At 41.8% G+C, this 20268-nt stretch overlaps 1 protein-coding gene across 6 annotated transcripts in view; it reads left to right on the forward strand.

The window, feature by feature from the left end:
- mical3a (microtubule associated monooxygenase, calponin and LIM domain containing 3a) overlaps nt 1–20268 on the forward strand; it is an 80561-nt gene that overhangs the window by 17484 nt on the left and 42809 nt on the right. For all 6 annotated transcript variants that reach the window (XM_034223404.1, XM_034223400.1, XM_034223401.1 and 3 more), the window contains exons 2-12: nt 5659–6065; nt 8194–8401; nt 8541–8657; nt 8805–8906; nt 10321–10476; nt 11437–11537; nt 13460–13717; nt 14311–14426; nt 14739–14865; nt 14985–15078; nt 15710–15857. In XM_034223404.1, coding sequence (XP_034079295.1) covers nt 5787–6065; nt 8194–8401; nt 8541–8657; nt 8805–8906; nt 10321–10476; nt 11437–11537; nt 13460–13717; nt 14311–14426; nt 14739–14865; nt 14985–15078; nt 15710–15857 — 1706 coding nt within the window. In that variant the 5' untranslated portion in view covers nt 5659–5786. The remainder of the gene's footprint in view (nt 1–5658; nt 6066–8193; nt 8402–8540; nt 8658–8804; nt 8907–10320; nt 10477–11436; nt 11538–13459; nt 13718–14310; nt 14427–14738; nt 14866–14984; nt 15079–15709; nt 15858–20268) is intronic.

The following is a 20268-nucleotide window of genomic DNA, read 5'->3' on the forward strand; positions in this document are numbered from 1 at the left end:
ACAGGTGGACCGAACCAAAGGCATTGTTCAACTTAAATCGATTACGCGGCTGGCAATACATCAAACTTGCACACTCTTGAAAAGGCATCACCCGAACGTGAATATCACTCAATATCACATACATTTTTTTTTTTAAAAAAATCACATTTGTTTTCTTTTTTTTTCAATATCACGATAAATATCGTACCATGGACTTTTTATCGCGATATTATCGTACCGTGAGTTTTTGGTATCGTTACATCCCTAATTGTTAGTGCCAGCAGATCTGCCCTTTCGGCAAGCAATATGGACAAGTTCATTTTTCTTAATAAAAAACATGAAAATACAATGACAAGCAACAGCGTTTCCGCCAGGGGGGCATCCTGCCGTCATTTGACGCCCTTATTCAGCTCGGAACGCCCTGAACTCGAGCCTAGGGCGTCCAAAAAAATAAACAATTTGAGAAGAGGTCGAGAGTTGTTATCGCTTGAAATTAAGAAAAGGAAAAAGGACAAGGAAATCCCTCTGTTGGAGGGGCAAAGGATTCTAGTGGGATTATTTTCGCCGCCAGCAAAGCGTGTTCCTGTGACGGAAAGTGTACTGCCGGCTAGGGCTGCTCGATTATTGGAAAAATCATAATCTCGATTATTTGGGTCAATAATTTATATCACGATTATTAAAAACGATTATCCATTTACTTTGAAAACATCAATTTATTGGAGAAGAAAATGTGAACAGTATGCTTTTAACAGTTGATTACCCTGAACTTTAAGTAGAATTCAACTGAAAAACCAAAACAAATAGTCACGTGACACAACGTGACGTCACACCCCCTGCTCGCCCTGGTCTGGCGGAAACACTGACAAGCAAGCAAGTCCTAATGTCAAACTAGTACAGTACAGTTCAAGTACAGATTATTTCAGTTCATCTAAATGCTGCACCTTAATGTTTATTTTATTATATTTTGTATTTATTTTAGTGAATATTCACAGTTTAATAATAATTAAAAACCCAAAACAAATATTTTATGTTTTGTGAGTACTAGTACAGTAAAGTTCCATTACAGATTATTTCAGTTCATCGAAATGCTGCACCTTAATGTTTATTTTATTATATTTTGTATTTATTTGAGTGAATACATTATTCACAGTTTAATAATAATTAAAACCCCTAATAAAACGTACCGAGCCGTGACCTAAAAACCGAGGTACGTACCGAACCGAAATGTTTGTGAACCGTTACACCCCTAGCAGACACACACTCTCTGAAACTCCTTTGATGTGGAAAATGCAATTGGCATTACTGGACGCCTACCTAAATCAATGTGAACTTTGGGATTACTGTATATGGGTCTGACTTTATCACAATAATGTTGATGGAGTTGGCTCCTGCCAATATAGTCTTAAGGCAAACAGGGAGCACAGTCATACCCAGCTATCGTTACATGGTTTTAAGAAATTATGAAAAAGGTTTGGTGTGCTACAGATTCGATGAAATTGTCTACTGCACTTTCAAGTAAACAGGTTCCATCTCAAGAGTTGCATTGAAGCATCAGTCATCCCTGTGTGGGAGAGTGACGGAGGACAAAATGCTATTTCAGGACAGACACTGACACAGACCAGCTTACAGTCATCTCTGTTATTCAGTGGTGGTATAGCAATTGACTTAACTTGTTTACCTCAAAGCTCCTGTGTTGTTTTCTTTTACGACTATTGTCTGCAGTCCTATTGACAGAAAACCCCAAATGATTGTCTAATTGTCTGTGATATGTTTTTTTTAATACATTTTTTTAGCCATTGGCTTTGGTGATGAAATAAAAATAATAAAATCTGATGCAAAAGAAAGTTGCACGGGCAGTACTAATGACAATATAGTTATTTATCCAGACTTTGAAATCCATTATAGTCTGTTATGTATTACTGCTGGTAGGGACAGTGTCATATTGCGACAACAGTACTGTCCAACATGTAGCCTAGTGGCCTAATCTCCAACGCTATTTTCAGATTACAGGATGATGTAATACAGCGAGTAAAAAGCAAAGGCATGCTGTTTGTTTTTGTCTGTGTGTGCTTAGGAAGGAGAAAGGATGTGTGCACTTAAGGCTTTGCATGCATGTGAGTAAATTCTTGTGAGTTCTGTGAATGTGTGAAATCCTACAGCTCATCCAGATGTCAGGAGATTTTGAGTGCCTGCTGAGCCAAAGCTGCTTTGATTCTTCTTCATTTTATTATCCACTTAAAGTGGTTGTGTTTAAATGTTACTATAATAGAAAAACCTTCCCTCAGACAATGCTATTAATGTCATGTTGCTACCCTGGCCGCCAAACAGAAAACACATGATGCAACATTTACTGTTGACTGAGCATATGGGGATCTTTGCAGGAGGCTACTATTATTCAAATTATAGGTCAGGTTTATTGTTGGCATTAGGTTGGTAGAGCTGCCTCAGCTGCATCTTTTGACATAACACACACACACACACTTACTGTGACACAGCATGCTAGTCAGTAGTTGCTTATTCCTTCAAAGAGCTCAAAGTGTGTTAGATGTTTACTGCCAGCTTTCTCTGATGTGTGTCATAAAGGTTAGAGTATCATCTCCCCTGCTTGGCTTTTGATGCATTACCATACACTTTGTGCCCTTACAGTAAAACAAACCGCAGAAGGGAATCATTTTGGCCCCAATGGGGAGAGAGTAGCTAGTTAATTTCACTGTGAGATGAATGATTTCCCCCCTGAGACCATCCTCCCAAGTTCCTGTTCTGTTTGATGCATCTTCTTTTTACCTACGGCTTCATGAAGCTTTAAACGAGGAGTTTGAGAAGATCTGCTTTATTTTTCTGGGCCTGATGAAACAGTCTCCATCGCCAAGCTGATTAATCGTGATTTCTATTCTTGCCTTCATTCATAAAATGAATAAACATAATCTATGTCGAAAAGAAGAGGGAAGATAATAACAATCTGATCGTAAAACTTGTTGTGTTTAAAGAGGCTTCTGTTGTGCTTTTTGAGTTGTTAAGATTACAATTGACATAGCTTCTGAGAATCTGACTGATACAGTGGCCTATTTTTGGGTAGAAAATAACCTTGAAACTGTCTTTCATCTCTGCTTATTCACAGTGTACTTCTATTACACCCCCCCCCCCTCCAGCACACTAAAGAAACAGCAAGCTTGACTGAATCTCAGTTCTGCTCTACAATACACTGCAGCATATCGTATCCTTGTGCAGATACACAGCAAAGGCCTCCAGATGCCTGATAACTATTTGAATGACATGTATTTGCCCTGCCTTATTTGACACAGTCATTAGTATTGACTAGCACATGAAGCGCCATCGATTGAGTCATTTGTAATGTAACTGTTTTGATTGCACCTAATCAATATTAGGTTTGTTTGATTAGTGATGATGTTGTCTGAATTTGACTTAAACACAAGTGGGACCAGTGATAGAAAGTATTATGCATATACTCTACTGAATTGATTCTACGAACATACATAACCGCAGCCCGCAACCGCTGAGGGTGCAGATGGACCTTTACGGGTTGTTTTATGGAGGAAATGATGTAGCAAGTAATGAAAATGCTTGTGTTGGAAGAGGCCCTTTCCGTCTGTGTGCTGGCACTGCATCCGTCAGCCCTGATCCTGGCTGGCTGGAGCCAGAGCCAGAGCCACAGGCTGGTGTTTCCACTGCAGTGAGGAGCTGGCAGTGTGTGAATAAGAGACAAGCTGACCTCTGTACCTGCCTCCCTTTCATCATGTGTTGCCAATGGGACTGGGACTACATTGGTCTTTATGGACTAGCTCAACTTCCTGGACAGTGGGGTACAAAGCTCAGGCTTTCCCAGAATAAGTGGTGGCTGACAGTGGAAACATGTATGTTTGTTCATCTGGATTTAAGTAACCGAATTCCTGTCTTCACCCTGAATGGTTGGTGACATAAATGGTCCTTTGCCGTTTATCAAATAGTATTTTTGCTTCTAATGCACTGTAGCTTTGGTTAAATCGATTTTTTTGGTCATATATTTTTATTTCTGAAGAGGTTGATATTCCCAATGCCTTATCTTTTTCAGCTGTCATTTTGCCTTTGAATTAACAGCTCAGTGGCTAATCATGAAGTGACTGCGTCTTTGCTTTGCAGCTTTATTCTCATGAGTAGACCGCCAAGCATATCAAATACACAACTTTCCATGTGGCATTCATGAGCTTGCATGGTCCATTTGAAGGTAGAACCAGTGTGTTCCCTAAAATGTTAACATGATTTAATGTTGTGTTTATTCCTGATCGAGGCTATTTCTTGAATTTAATCTGTGTTGGCAGAAAGCACATATACCATTGTGGACCTCCAGCAAGCAAAGCAAGTTTCTGCACCCTTGCCCTGGGCAGCTATTGCAAACCACTGCTGCTTGGCTGGTAACGTATCATTTAGGAATTCAATTTTTTTCTTTGCTGCAATCGATGTCTTTCATCCTCTGTTTTTAAGTCTTACATTTAATAACTCTGACCTTTTTAAAAGGCTGCTCCTGCTGCTAAATACAGTCCCAGATATTCACAAAGGGCCCATCAAGACATTCCAGGAAGGACAGCTGAACTACAGCTGCCAGACAACATGAAACATCTCGCCCCCCTTAGGGTGAAAACTCACAACACATAAAGTTGAGCTGCTTTATTCATAGCAGGTAAACAAATGCCAAAAGTCAACTCTCACTTAGTTTCTAGGTAGCTATGGCAAACCAGTGGGCCTGCACGGTGCATCAAACTATCTGGCTTCTAAACAGTGTTCTATTGCCAAATAATTTGCTTGAATGACTCAGATTGTGTTCTGTTTCATAGTATTTAGGGATGAACTGGCTATTTCCTGTGTCTCAAGTCTGTCTGGAGCGATCTGTGCCACAGACGTGTCTACACACTTGTTCTCAGAGTGTTTCCTGTTTTCCTTTGGAGGGTTCAGTGCTCTTTCTATGTCTGGCAGCCTCATTCATTCCTTTGTTAAAGCTAAAGTTTCTTAAAAATACTTATTTTTTATTATCCTTATTAGAGATGCTCCGATCGCCAATTTTGGGGCCGATCGCCGGAATCAGTATCGACCGATCCGATCGAGTGGGCGGGGCCTATGGGGATCTTCCATTTAAAGTGACGTTTAAAACTCAGTTAATGGGGCTTTTCCTCTCTTTAAAAAATTAAACCTAAATGGCTCTCTTTCTCTCTCTCTCTCTCTCTCTCTCTCTCTCTCTCTCTCTCTCTCTCTCTCTCTCTCTCTCTCTCTCGTATCTCTCTCTCTCTCTCTCTTCTCTCTCTCTCTCTCTCTCTCTCTCTCTCTCTCTCTCTCTCCTGACAGCCTGTCAGTATCTCATGCAGCTCACTGTTCTAGTAATGAGTGACCCGAGTCACCCGACAGTGAAGAATACATATATTTATAACTAGTTTAGCTTGTTCCAGAGGTAGATGAAATCGGCGGATCGATCGGAGCATCCCTAATCCTTATATATTTCTTAGTTTTACCTACTTTGTAACTTGTTTTTTAGATTGTTTGTTTTCGCTCCACCAAATACCAAAACATATTCCTTGTATGTGTAAACATACCTGGCAATAAACTTGATTCTGATTCTATAGTCCTGTGTATTGGCTTATGAGCATGATCTTCTTTAATTAACTAATTTGTTTCTCTCTCTTTTGTGGACAGAATGAAGATGCCTAAGGCTGGGAGGTAGAGCCCCCCCACCAGAGAGAGCTTGTTCCAGGGCTGGGGCTGGACCCAGAGACCCCTGTCTGGGGGTTGCAGGGCCCTACAGCCCTGTGTGAGTCTGGACTATGGGGGATAGAGGAGTCGGTGCAACTGGAGGAGATGGGGTGAACAAGTCCCATGTCCTGTTCGACAAGTTTGTCCAGGGGACCACGTTCAAGGGCACGCTCAAGGCCTTCCAGGACCTCTGTGACCATCTGGAAGTCAGGCCTGGCGAGTACAGGATCTTCTATCACAAGCTCAAGTCCAAACTCAACTACTGGAAGGCCAAGGCACTCTGGGCAAAGTTAGATAAGCGGGCTTTTCAAAAGGAGTATAAGAAAGGCCGTGCCTGTGCCAACTCAAAGGTAAACCCAGATTATCACAAACTGCATGCCTAGTTTGAAGGTGACTTTGCTTCTTCGTGGTGTCATTTCAGTGAGAGCTAAATGTGGTGCTTGTTGTTAAAGAATCATGTAATGTGATGCTCATGGTTGCTATTAAAGTTTTAAAAGTTTTAAAGTGTATCTGACCGCCAATCAGCGGCTGTATTTGTTGTTGTTAAAAAGTTGAATTGAAAGACTAGTGCGTCTTTGAACTGTGGTCTAAAAATAAAGTTCATTTAATCAACCAACTAATAACATTTCCTTTTTAAGATGAATACAATTTGTAACTTAGCTTATGCCATGCTATCTAAATGTAGTTAGGCTTATGTTATCTTTGCTCATGTTAGCTTACAGTATGCAGTGTTTCCCCTAGGATGGAGTCATAGCAGCGGTGCTAAGGCACGTGGGCCCAGCATAATGTGAGCACGGAGCGCGTGGAATTTTTTAGTGTGTGCATGTGCGAAGTGCGCCCCGCCAATTTGTTTCTATGTGTTAGCACAAGAAAGGCTCTTGAGGCCTAGTACCAGGGCCGGTTCTAGCCAATTTGCTGCCCTAGAAGAGATTTTATATATAAAGAATAAATGAAAAATCTCTACAAAAGGCAAATACACTACAAAAACAGAAACTTATTGACACAGGTTATATACGTCAAAATGTCTTCAAATGTATTCATTATTGTATGAACATGTTTGAATTGGGGGGTGGACGTCACATCCTCTAGGGGTCCGGGGGTATGCCCCCCCGGGAAGATTTTGTTGAACATTTTAAGGTAAAATGCTTCAATCTGGTGCACTTTGAGCACACAATTACTAGTGACCTGATCTAGGGGGTACAACTCTAAAACACCCATATGAAAAAGATCGGTTTACATTTTAATAATCAAATAAGTATATGAACATAACCAGTAACCTACCATAGCCAATAACAAATAAATGTAGCTTATTTTATTTTTGTTGTTCATTCATATCTTATTTTACCTAGTTAACATTTATTTATTTATTTATGCATATTTTTGTATCTCTCCAACTTTAAACGATATTTTTGGATTACTGTCCTATAGTATACATTGGAATGATTTCAAACCTGTTTTTATTTATCCTAATAATTATAAAGGAGTGCCTTGGAAATATGTGTTTACATAATTTGTGGTCAAAACGTTTGAGACCCACTGAGATAACTTCGACTAAAATTAACTTATCTAAACACTTAGAGTCCTTCACCTCACTGAGCCTCTCAGTCTGACAGGAGAGCTCTCCTCCACAGTGGTTGTAGAAACATCTACTTCTTATATCCGTTAGCGCTGCTAGCATCAGATTCTAATAACAACAGCGCCGGTACCGGTGCGCCCTCTCCCTCGCTCGCTCCCACGCTCGCACTTTGGCTGTGAGCTGCGGGAGCCTGATAAGCCAACATCCCCCACAGTGGCAATGTCTCAACATTTAGCAAAAATACACCTTTATTGAACATACAGTAACACAAATACTACAAATCCACATAACAAACAATCAAAAATGAAAAAGGGTCGCCACTTATTATTATTTTAATAAAAAGTAAAAAAAAAAAAAAAAAAAATTTATTTTACCCCCTAGTAGTGGCGCGCATATTTCAGCGGCGGCGCTGCGCCGCCACTATTTGTATATAGTGGAAACACTGGTATGTTATGTTATCTTAAGTGGTCCAGTTTTATCCTACATAAGTCAAGCTAATTAAATTAGCTATTTTGTCATATTTTAGCTTGACTTATCTTTAATTAATTAAGCTTTGCCCTATCTTTCGGACCTTGATAGTATTGATAGGTGGGCCCATGACCATTTTCCAATCCACGCAAAATTGAGTTGCAATGGATTTTCTTTCTTAAATTTAAATGAGGTGCATGTCAAGCATCAACATAGACCAATCAAGCTTGCTTATTTTGTTAATAGCATGTTAATAACTACAGCTTGATTTCACTCTCATACATTTGTATTCTCTTTGCGTGTTGCAAAACAGGTAATGCTTTTTTGGGTTTCCAGCCTGTTGTGAAAGATGGACAGTGGATCTGCTGTTCCATGACAATGGTTGAAATCTTTCTCAGAGCTTGTCTATAACATGTGCTTCTCTCTGTATGCAGTGTGTAATCATTGGTGCGGGGCCATGTGGCTTACGTACAGCCATCGAGCTGGCCTTCCTGGGGGCCAAAGTGGTGCTGCTAGAGAAGAGGGATGCCTTCTCTCGGAACAATGTGCTGCACCTCTGGCCCTTCACCATCCAGGACCTCAGGGGCCTCGGGGCCAAGAAGTTCTATGGAAAGTTCTGTGCTGGTGCTATCGATCATATCAGTGAGTTTTGTCGTGCTATTGTTTTCTAACACTACCTATATGATTTATTTGCTTGGATAAAGAGTTTGATGTGCTTAAGTGATGCATTTTTGGGTTTTGTAGGTCAATCTTTTCTATCCTTCTCTGTACTGTAATAAAGGTATTCGTCAGCTTCAGTTGATTCTGCTCAAAGTGGCTCTCCTGCTGGGCATTGAGATCCATGTCAACGTGGAATTCAAGAGTCTCATTGAGCCCCCAGAAGATCAAGAAACTGAAAGTAAGTGAGTCATAAGCTGAATGACAAGAAGAAGAAAAATGAATGGAAACAGAACATGTGTTCCATCAGGGAGCTATCTGTCAGAGACTTTAAGCTGGCTCTGTTGATGGATTTCTGCCTGATTACACATCTCGTGTGTTTTCACAGGGATAGGCTGGAGGGCCGAGGTCCACCCCAGGACACACCCTGTCAACGAACTCGAGTTTGATGTCATCATTGGAGCAGATGGAAGGAGAAACACGCTACCAGGCAAGTCTGCATGTACTGACTGGAAGAAATATATCGCAGGTTTTTGCCTTGACTAAACCAGGCAAAACACAAACAGCCCTGTTTGTGTTTTCTAAGCTGACTTGGTTGTCAGTCAGAACGATTATGATCTCACTTGTGTACAGCTGTGGTCGGCTGCATGACCTCACTCCGATCCTCACGTATGAATGAACATTTGTGCACATTTGTGTATGCGTGTGTTTGTTTGTGTCTGGCTGCTACGTCCAAAGAGAATTTCTGACAGCTCTCCCTGCAGAGAATAATAGGAATTGTTGAATTGGCTGTCTGTTTCCTCTATGAATGTTGGGGCCTCATGCCACACTGGCAGCAGGAACCCCTGTGGAGCAGAGTACCGTGATCTCTCCCCGTACTACTGAGAGCTGCATCAATGAAGGGAAGCAGCAGGCTCCCTCTGGGATAGCCATGAACTTCAATCACATGGCTTGAAAAACAACAATACTGTTTATGTTGTCATGATACAGAGCATCTGGATGCATTTACAGTGTGCATTTGCAGGGTTTAATATGTCGTAAAAGCAAACATAATCACAGTGGTGGTCGGTAGGGGTGGGTACCGAGTCCCGTTATTAAACGGGCCCTGGGGCTGAATTATTAAAGACCGTGGTACCGTTAAGCTCCGACGTTATCGGTCTTTTTATCGGTACTGGAGACATTTAAAAAATATATCATACACACACACACACACACACACACACACACACACACACACACACGGAGGAGATGGCGGAGAGAACGCGCTCCGAGGTGTGGTTAAACTGTACCCGTCTCGATGTGGACAATGCTCGTTACCAAAAGTGCAATAAGAGTTTAGCATGTAAGGGCGGTAACAAGAGCAATTTGTCGAAACATTTAGCAAAAGTGCTCCACATCCAGACGGAGAAATGCACCGGGTTCGACTGTCTTTCTAGCAGCTCTGTAGCCCCGTCCACGAGTAACGTTTCCACGTCACGCAACACACAGAGTTAACTAAGTTATACAAACATGGGTTAATGATTAGAGGTAACTGAGTTATTTATTTTGTTAAAGTTTCAGCTATTCTGTTCACAGTTCTGTCATCACATTATTTAATACGATTTGTTAAAACATTGTTGTTTCTTTTGACGTGAAATATTATGTATTTAATTTCAATAAAAAGCAATGTTAGTTTTGTTCACAATTTGTTTAGTTAGTTTACCTTTTTTTTTTATTAAAAAGAACCGATAAGAGTACCGTTAAAAGACCGGATCGATAAGCGGTATCAATAAAAGTAGTAGTACCGTTAAAACCTTAACGATACCCATCCTTAGTGGTCGGTTTCTCATTTTTTGTTTAATATTGGTACAATGCAGGTCTGATTTCTGACCTTTGAATCTGTTTCCTCTTGTCATTTCCTCCAGGGTTTCGGCGTAAGGAGTTCCGGGGCAAGCTGGCCATTGCCATCACTGCAAACTTCATCAACAGGAACACCTCAGCGGAGGCAAAGGTCGAGGAGATTAGCGGGGTGGCCTTTATCTTCAACCAGAAGTTCTTTCAAGACCTCAGAGAATCCACAGGTTTGTCACATACAGAAAATGTCAAGATACAAAAAATGGGGACTTGGTGTGCAAAGGCCTTAACCTCTTAAGCCCGATTGCCCCCGCCGGGGAAAACACAACAATATTGCACAAAACTGTGTCTCAGGGCTTCTTTACATTTAACAACCTAGTAATGTGTCATCCCCACTTAACCGGAAGAAACTCAGCTAACTGACGATATGAACCATTTTTAGCTAAACGAAACACAAGGGTAACACCAAGCCTCTGAATTAGCACTAAGCGAAAAAATGCTAACGCACTTAGCACATAACTCGCGGTAGCGATATGTTATACTTACAGCAGCGAAAGCCAGGAAAGACAACACACACCTTCACTTTACGGGGCCAAAATGGCAAATATGTCTTACCTTTGCTGTTTTCTGATAAAAAGTTGTCTTCAATGGCACTAAAACGCTGCTGAAGGTTAATCCAATTGTGTCACTTTGAAATGATTACTGATAATCCATCATCATATTTATGGCAATAAATGTATTTTTCATATAGAGTGTAAGGGAGCTTCCGGTTTTAGGATGCTGCATGCGCTTCACTCTCACTCACCAATGGTAATGTTTAGATGAGTCCTCTAGATGGATTTAGGAACCGATTTTGTGGGGGAAAATGTGAAATCATAGACATGGATACAGCAATACAACAATGGGAGCTGCCTGAAGCACTGATGAAACAGAAAAAAGGAAAACTGAGGACATAATCTGTCCTTGGACCACATTTCTGAATTTATCAGTTTATCCAATTAAAATGCTTAACATTAGGTTTGATGCCAAGCCTGCCAGGGTTTATTGCTGACATGACAATGTCTCCGGGGCTTTGTGCTCCGAGTCGTCTAATTGCTCCTCTAGTGACGACATGACAGTCAGCTCTGGCAATAAGGAAAACAATTGTTTTTGGGGTAAACAATACATCTTTGTCTTGGTCTTTTTAGGTGTTGACCTGGAAAACATTGTCTACTACAAGGATGACACGCACTACTTTGTGATGACTGCCAAAAAACGGAGCCTGATGGAGAAAGGAGTCATTCTGCATGTGAGTCATCAAAGCCAAGCTCTGTGTGTGTCTTTGTCTGATTGTGTGTGTGTGTCCGTGTCTGTGTGTCTTAGTGACAATTATTGGATCTCATTATATCCCCTGTAGTATATATAACAGCTGTACAGTATGCATGTAAAAGCTGACTAAATCAGAAGTCTGTCCCTCTATTGCCTTTTCGTATCTCTCTCTTTCATTTTTTCTGTCTTTTATTCTCGCTCTGTTTCTGCCCAGCATAGGCCTAATGGTCCAACCATGCCAAAAGTGTTTAGGAAACAAATCAAGCACACGTACTGAGTGTTCCTGTCCTCACTGTACACAGTAGGTTCCTTTCTCTGGCCATTTCCCACAGGAAACAGGACATTACTTTTTTAATCAATGTCTGAAGGTGTGCTTTGTTTGGGTTGTGTCTCCAAAAGTATTTCACATTAACATTTTTGCAAACCACATGTGTCCAATTTTAGATGAACATGTGAGTCTGTGTGTGCATTCTCATGGTTAACTGATGACATTAATGATGTTTAGGTACACACTGTAGTCTGAAGCCTGAGGGTATTTGGAGGACGCAGGCACGTGTTAATGAAAAGCAATCATTTACTGGCAGAGGGGCAGATCCTTTTTATAGCAATGCAATTGACTCATTCCTGCCCCTTGGAGAGGGATAAAGGAAGGGTGGAGGGGGCGACTGAGGGGCGGTGTTACCACACAGTTCAAGGATTTAAACTGCAAATCAGAAATCCACCCTCAATCATTTCTTCCACTACCCTGCCCTTCCTCTCACCCACCATCACCACAGTCAGCCTGGCATTGGACAACCAGAGAGCCTGAAGGTGGAAGAATGTGCGTCTCACCGCCCTCTGTGAAAACATGTCACTTAGAAAGCATGCAGTGATTTGATGCTACATGTTGGAGAGACTTGTGAACTGCACGGTTCATTCCAATGCAAGTGCTCTTTCTAGTGCTGTGTGTTAAAGGGGCTGTCAAGTTTAAGTGACTCCTTAGTTTACACAATGTCACTACTGCTAAATGTGATTTATCCTGGTCACAACAAATATTACACTGTCTTTTGAAATGTCACTAATTTGTCAGTTTATAGTTGCCCTTCCACCTTACTTCAGGGATCACCAACTACAAAATAATTCCTAGAGACACTTTCGGGGCCAGCGATTTTTATATATAGCCCTGATTTTGGAAGTTGTTGACCGGAGGGGGGGGGGGTTGCTAGTGGAGCACGCGCATGTACTGTCAAGTCGTCGGAGCCTCCTAGCTGGGGCTACTGCGGAGCGCATAAAGCAGACTTGTCACGCTAAAAGGATCGCTTGTTTTTCAGGGCAGGGAAGGCTACGCAGTACGCAGGCTACTGTCCCGCAGCTGCTGCCTCTCTGTTGGACTCCGGTACTGCACATTACTCACGAGACGTTGTAAAACAAAAATGAGTGGGGGGCCAACGCACTAACCACTCCACCAGCGCCACAGCGCGTGCCGGATGAGAATGCCTAGCGTGACAGATTTGGCGCGCGGGCCGCCAGTTGATGGTCAAACTCAAAATCTTTGAGACTATTACTGTAATATTGTGTTAGATGTGTCAGATAATTATTAGAACTCTACAGACCCAGCCATTAGTTACATTGACTACAAATAAACTTTGATAAATGTATAAGTTATAATTTTCAAAATAGCTTCCCTTTATTAAGTGGTCACATAGTAAGTGCAATAACAGGCAATACTAGATTTGGCTTTTTTTATAGATTTTGTATGAAGCTGCCAACAAAATATGCTTATTAGTAGGTCATTATTAGTTTGAGGACTCTTGCTACTTCCTTGAACTGCTGATTGTGTAAGTTGTAACTCACCACAGTTCTCGTTACATCTCAGCTTTTATTAGTTTTCATCTAACTTCTAATTTCATGCTTCTTTTGCAGGACTATGCGGACACGGAGATGCTGCTGTCCAGAGCTAACGTGGACCAGGCTGCCCTGCTGTCTTACGCCTGTGAGGCCGCCGACTTCTCAACTAACCACCAGCTGCCCACACTGGACTTTGCCATCAACCACTACGGCCAGCCCGACGTAGCCATGTTCGACTTCACCTGCATGTACGCTTCAGAGAACGCCGCCATGGTGCGCCAACGCAACGGCCACGCGCTGCTGACGGGGCTCGTGGGCGACAGCCTGTTGGAGGTGGAGTTTTTTTTAAAGCTTTCCATGAGAGAACTTTGCTCTTCCACACGTGTGATGTTTATGCTGTTCTTCAAAGGTCCCATAGTCAGGATGTTTGGATTATCAAGCAGGTCTAGGTGCTATATATATTCTATTCTCATTTTCGGAAAAAGATCTGTCAGGACTTCTGTAATGTTGTGATGTCAAAACTATACTATATATACATAGAAAGTGCTGCTGCAGTCATTACCCTTGCTGCAATGGCAACGCATAGAACCCAAGAGCTCAATACTTAAGACCCAGAAACACTGACCAATCAGAGCAGACTCGGCTAATCCAAGAGGGGGTACTTAAAGAGACAGTTGCTAAAACTGAGCGTTTCAGAAAGAGGTATACAGATATATTCAGAAAGAAAATATTAGTAAAAATGTGTTTTTTCAAACATAAAAGCACGTAAACATGTTTTTAGTAGGAAACCTTAATACAAGTATGAAGCTGACATTTAGCATAATAGGTCCCCTTTGAATCTTGTTTCACAGGCAGAGTTATTATTAGATCTGCAGTTCTTCTGTAGCCATATTTGGTTGTTGAATTTGATGTTGATGTTTCTCCAGCCCTTCTGGCCCATGGGCACTGGTATCGCCCGAGGATTCCTGGCAGCCATGGACTCCGGCTGGATGGTGAAGAGCTGGGCGCAGGGAAAAACTCCACTCGAAGTTCTAGCTGAGAGGTAAGGGTGTTGAAACACTGAAACACATACCATATTCTTGTACTTTACACACATGCATGCACAGCCACACAAGCATAATATCTCTCCTCTAACACACCCATTTATCTCTAAGTGCTTTACTAGGAAATGTGCCTGTACTGTATGTGATTTCAAGCACCAGTCCCACCGCTGCTAGTACTAATGGGATAAGAGGCTCTCGTAAGAACTGAATGGAATGTGACTCCCCTACTGTAGTGTGCCGTTTGATAACAATGTTACAATGTGTACATTATTTATGCTACACTTATTTTGTTGTTTTCCTCTTTGCTTTAGGGAAAGTATATACCGTATCCTGCCCCAAACCACGCCAGAAAACATCAGTAAGAACTTCAGTCATTACAGCGTGGATCCAACCACACGTTACCCCAACATTAGCCTTAACTTCCTCAAGCCAAGCCAAGTTAGTACAACAAATCTCAGCTGCCATATTTGAAAAGCAATACAAAAAACACATGTTATCTTCATGGAATTCAATATTTTGGAATTGCAGATATGTAATATAATGTGTTTTTTTCCCAGGTGAGGCACTTCTGCGACACAGGGGAGGCCAGGGAAATGTGCATCGAAACGGAGAATGTGATCAACTCGTCGACACCCAAGTTGGCCAGGAATGGTTCGTATCTATTACATGCTCTAAAAAAAACAATATACACTTTTTTGTAGTTACAAAAGAAATGTTTCAATATGCTGACTGATCAGTGTAGGATGTTGCTGCAATCACTGTTGCTGAAATGTAACAATGAACTATTTCACAAAGTCCGAATGCATGGTGTTGCTTTTCAGGGACTCCTAATAGCTTTAACAGTTTGAAAGTCTACCGGCTGAGTACTGAGTTAAAATTAGTAGTGGAATGATGGAACTCCTGGATGGGCTGATGCAGCCGCTTAGTGTGTACTAACTGGGTCCTTGACATTTCGCTTTGACCTCCCCTTTTATTTTGTTTGTACATTTTTAGCTGGATTTTTTTTTTTCCTGTAAGTTCTGCATCCTATCCTAACCTCTCATTTGCATCCCTCCATTTCTCATGGTTAATAATACTTCCTCATTGGCTTGTTAAAACTGGAACTAACATGGTTCATGACGCCATGGATGACAACATGTTATGATCCTTTGCTCAGCCTTGCCTGACCAAGGCCATGAGTTTGGCCAGCTATAAATGTGTAGTGCTTCCCAGAAACAGTTTATATTTATTTCCATGTTCAAGCTGCTGTGGACCATAAAGCCTTCTCTTTCTCCCAAACCAGAATCCATAGCTAGATCCAGTAAGCTGCTGAACTGGTGCCAGAGACAAACGGAGGGATACAGGAATGTTAATGTAACGGACCTTACGATGTCTTGGAAGAGCGGTCTGGCTCTGTGCGCCCTCATTGACAGATACAGACCGGACCTCATGTGAGTATCTGAAAGAAATACGTACAAAACCACGAATGACCCATCTGAACTCGTACTCTGTCATATCGGTTTGCAAGACAATAACTTTTAAAATGCTTGTTTTCTTAATTGGGTCTGGATCACTCATCGCTATGCTAACATTGTAGCATCTCAATTAACACTCACACTAAAGTCTTCTTAATAAGCAGGGCTGCACATAACTGGTGCGCAGGTGCGCATGCACACCCCCCGCCTAAAAAGGAGCACCGGATTATTTAAAAAAAAGCGCAGGCATACAGCGAACAGTTCATGAGCGTGCTCACTAGCATATAGACATATTAACATTTTTTGTAAATATATAAACTCACCGGCATTTAAGATGTTTATAATTGATGACAGGAGCCCACATAAAAACGTTTTCCCCTATTTCTGATCTAGCAACATCAGGATGTTGTCAAATAGGCTTTTGCAGCACAGTGTCACCCGTTTTTTACATATGTTGCTGTATTAAACGCAGCGTTCGTATACCACACCATAAAGAGCAGTGATTAATACAGATGGAAAATTAGTTTTGCAATAAAACATTGCCTCTTCAAGGCATATCTCTCAATGGAAAGAATGAAAGGGTTAAAACTGCCGCAGTTCCTGGAATGACCCGCCTGCTGTGTTTATGCGTGTTTATCGGTTGCAGATCATGTTTATTGTCTGTTTGGGACCTTGGTTTTGAGTTGTGCATCACTGTAAATGAGGTGACAGCTACGAGTCATTATGGCCTCTTGGGTAATTGAAGGGAGCCCTCCTCATGTCCCGGCTTCCCCCCCCACACACACACACACAGAAACACACAAAAAACAACACAGTCTCCATCTGCATTACCTAATGTAGTTTATTACCCTCTAGATCAGTGATTCTCAAAAAAAATTCAATAATGTACCCCCTTTGGAAAAGAAATGCAGCCAAGCACCAGCGCAAAAACTATTTGTTAGGGACAAAATGCCTATATAAAGAGGTACAGTACAGTGCTGCACCATCAGAGTCTGATTTATTAAAACAACAACCTCGTAACTGAGAAACACTTAAATGCTAAATTTCAAATGTTTACAATCCATCACTACATTCATGGCAAACCAATTTTAACATCATGCAATAACACTGAGACGACATTAGTTGCATTGAACTGATCTTTTTAATAAGGTGTACTTACAATGTAGTGAGAAACATGGGCTTGTGCTTCACTGAGGAACTTTGTCATTCTGACAGGGAGGCTGCAGTTATTACACTTCGTGTTTTGAAATATGTGTAACTCTAGTCCAGGGGTGGCCAACCAGTCAGAGGTTAAGAGCCACATTTTTTCTATGTTACTGCAAAGAGCCACATCAAACACACAGTCACTGATAACGCTTGTTTCAGTTTTTTGTTTTCTGGAGACAAGATTTCAACCACGTCACTGATGCATCTTTGTGGCATTGGGATATATTTTTTTTAAATCCTCTGGAGCAGAGAGAGGAGCTGTGGATTATTGTTATTGATTATTGCATCAGTGTTTCTTAGGGTCAAAAACACTAAACTCACAACTTAAAATGAAAGCGTTTAGTTTATTTAATAAAAGAGCACATGTTCAATGTGAAAAGTGACAGTAGTTATAGATTATTTGCAATTTGGGGCTATATATATATTTAAAATATATATATTATATATATTTTTGAAACACCTTGAATTTCAGGGGGGGGCGCGGGGCTCCGTTGGCGGGGCGCAGCGCCCCTCCAACACAATGGTAGGGGAAACACTGGATAGTGTTTAATCAACGATAGGTTTCCCCCCCTCAAAGGTGATTGGTTCACTGCATCGCAGGTATTATTGTGATTGGCTCTTGGGTCACATCAAAATTAGACGCGCTGTCATCCTCTCATACTGACACCTGACACCACACATACACACGTAGGGAGAGCCGGGACGAAAGTAACACGGGACGAAAGTAACGGAGCGATTTTATCCGAGCCCAAACAACTTTGACCGGCCAAATTACGTCAGAATTATCAGCATTCAATACTTAACAGACCTACTAAATATCAGGTTTAACTGTCAGGAGTAGCTAGTGTTGTCACGGTACCAACATTTTGGTTTCGATACCAAGTCAAGAATTGCGATTCCGATTCTTTTTCGATACTTTTCTTAAAAAAAGGGAAACAGTCTTAAATGTAATTATTGTGCTTTATTTCACACCAGAACCAGTGCTTGAATTGGAATGAAAAAGGTGCCAGTACTCTAAAATCAGCAACTTTTTCAAGTCAATTTTATATATACAGCCCACAAACAAGAATTTGGCTACTATAATGCTGGTGGGTTTGTCTCTTTACTACTGTATATTTTAGAAAGGTTCACTGTTCTTAACATTTTTTATGATAGGCAGCGGATATGGCTAAAGCTCAGTAAGGTCAATATTAACTGAAAATATAGCAATCAAAGTCTAGATCTTCTGCTGAAGACACATGAAGCAGAGACCTTTCAGGTGAGAGCCCCTCTGGTGCTGTTCAACATTAATGACAAGGAAACAAAGCTCTGGTCAGAAGCATTTTTTATAAAAAGCTTTAACAAAATTAAGTATTTCTGTACATTTTGAATGCAATCTAACTTTCCAACTCAGAAAACGAAAAACGAAAAAGTGCCAAAAGTCTTCTCACATGGCTGAGCTGCTTTGCAATATACTTCAGCACTGAAGAATACAAATATGTATATAGTAAACTATGATGCAATCTAACTTTCCAACTCAGAAAAATGATAAAGAGCATGAACAAAGAACATGTAAAAACAAATGCAAAATTTGCACAATCTAAAATGAGAAACTGTAACTGCAAGTAACAAAGTCTGAACCATGGTAAAGAGTTACATTGAACACCAAGCTGATCAGATAACTCCCTGGTTGGTCTGAAGTCCTTCTATCTCCAGGATCTGTACAAATCGGCACATTATGCCAAAAGTCTTCTCACTGGGTGAGCTGCTTTGCAATATACTTCACATTGTTAGAAAAGGCTCCAGAAGGCCATGGGGACATCAGTATCAGGGGCTGGAGCTGGACAGGCTCTTTCATCAGCACTTCTCCTTCCCTTTGCCAGCCAGGACCTCACATACTGTTCCGGATTGAACTGTCCTAGTGATGGTCCATTACATTTAATGAAAACCAGGCTGGACAGTCGGCTGACAGAGAGAGCATTCCTTTTTGCAGTAAGGATATCGTTCATGCAGCTGAATGCCCGCTCACACTCACTAGTGGAGACAGCGATGGTTCGGACTGCTTTCAGTAGAGGCTCCATGGCAGCAGGTGTACGGGATGCCCTGGTTTCCTTGTATTCGCGAAAGCCCTGAACAGTCTCTCTTCTGTCCACTTTCAGCACTTCGCACAAACGTAGCACCTCTACGTCCCCATACTGTACGTCTAACTCCTCTTCAGGCCAACTTCCAGGATGGATAACTTTCATGTCCTGGATTAGCTGATTGTCCCGGGCCTCCCGGCCATGTAATGGGATTTCTCTTGTGCTGACATGAGAGGAGGTTGTGGAAGTCATTCTGTGTCTCAGATTCTCTACCATACTGCGGAAAAACTGACCTGCATGAATCTGTACAAGCCTGCCATTCTCACGCAGGGCAACACCCTTGAAGGACTTCTCAGCTAGAGCTGTATGAACTGTAGTCATGTGTGGGCCAGGCATGGTGACCATGGATTCAAAAACTCGTATTTCTCGAGTTAAGAGCCTATCTGCTGTAGGCAGTGTCATCTCTCTTTTTTGGAGTTGCCGAGAGAGGTCGCTGAGCTCTGTGAGCGCATCGTACATCAGTCCCAGATTGCTGACAAACGTTGCAGATGTGAGCACATCATCCAGGCCCTTGTACTTTGCTCTGTCTCTGGAATCCCTGCTCGTGTCGTTTGCAGCATTTGTGAAGTGATCATGAAGCACTCGGTAGTTTTCCCAGACTGCTCTGACGCTCCTTTCACTTGAAGCCACCCAGCGGATGGACAAAACACGCCCTATCACCAGGAGACGCTGTCCGACTGCTTGCGCACACTGCGCTAACTGCCTCTGATTTTTGGGGGAGGCATGGAACAAGGAATAGAGTTTGTCAAAAAAGATCTGGAAATGATTGAGCCCTGAGACCTCTTTGACCACATCCCCAACTGCCAGCTCTAGACGATGATTGGAGCAGTGCCACACAAACAGGCTTGGGAATTTACTACACAACTGGGTAGCAACGCCTGTTCTCTTCCCTAGCATGACTGAAGCCCCATCACATGCAAAAGAAACGAAACACTGACCTAAAAAGTCCTCGTTAAAATCTCTTCCAAGACACTCCATTAACGCCTTTGTGATGTCATCAGCCGTTGTTCCATCCAACTCGATCAGCTCCCAAAAAAACGTTTCGGGCTCAGCATCAGCTA

This window comes from Gymnodraco acuticeps, unplaced genomic scaffold (assembly GCF_902827175.1).
Source record: "Gymnodraco acuticeps unplaced genomic scaffold, fGymAcu1.1, whole genome shotgun sequence".
Taxonomy (NCBI): domain Eukaryota; kingdom Metazoa; phylum Chordata; class Actinopteri; order Perciformes; family Bathydraconidae; genus Gymnodraco; species Gymnodraco acuticeps.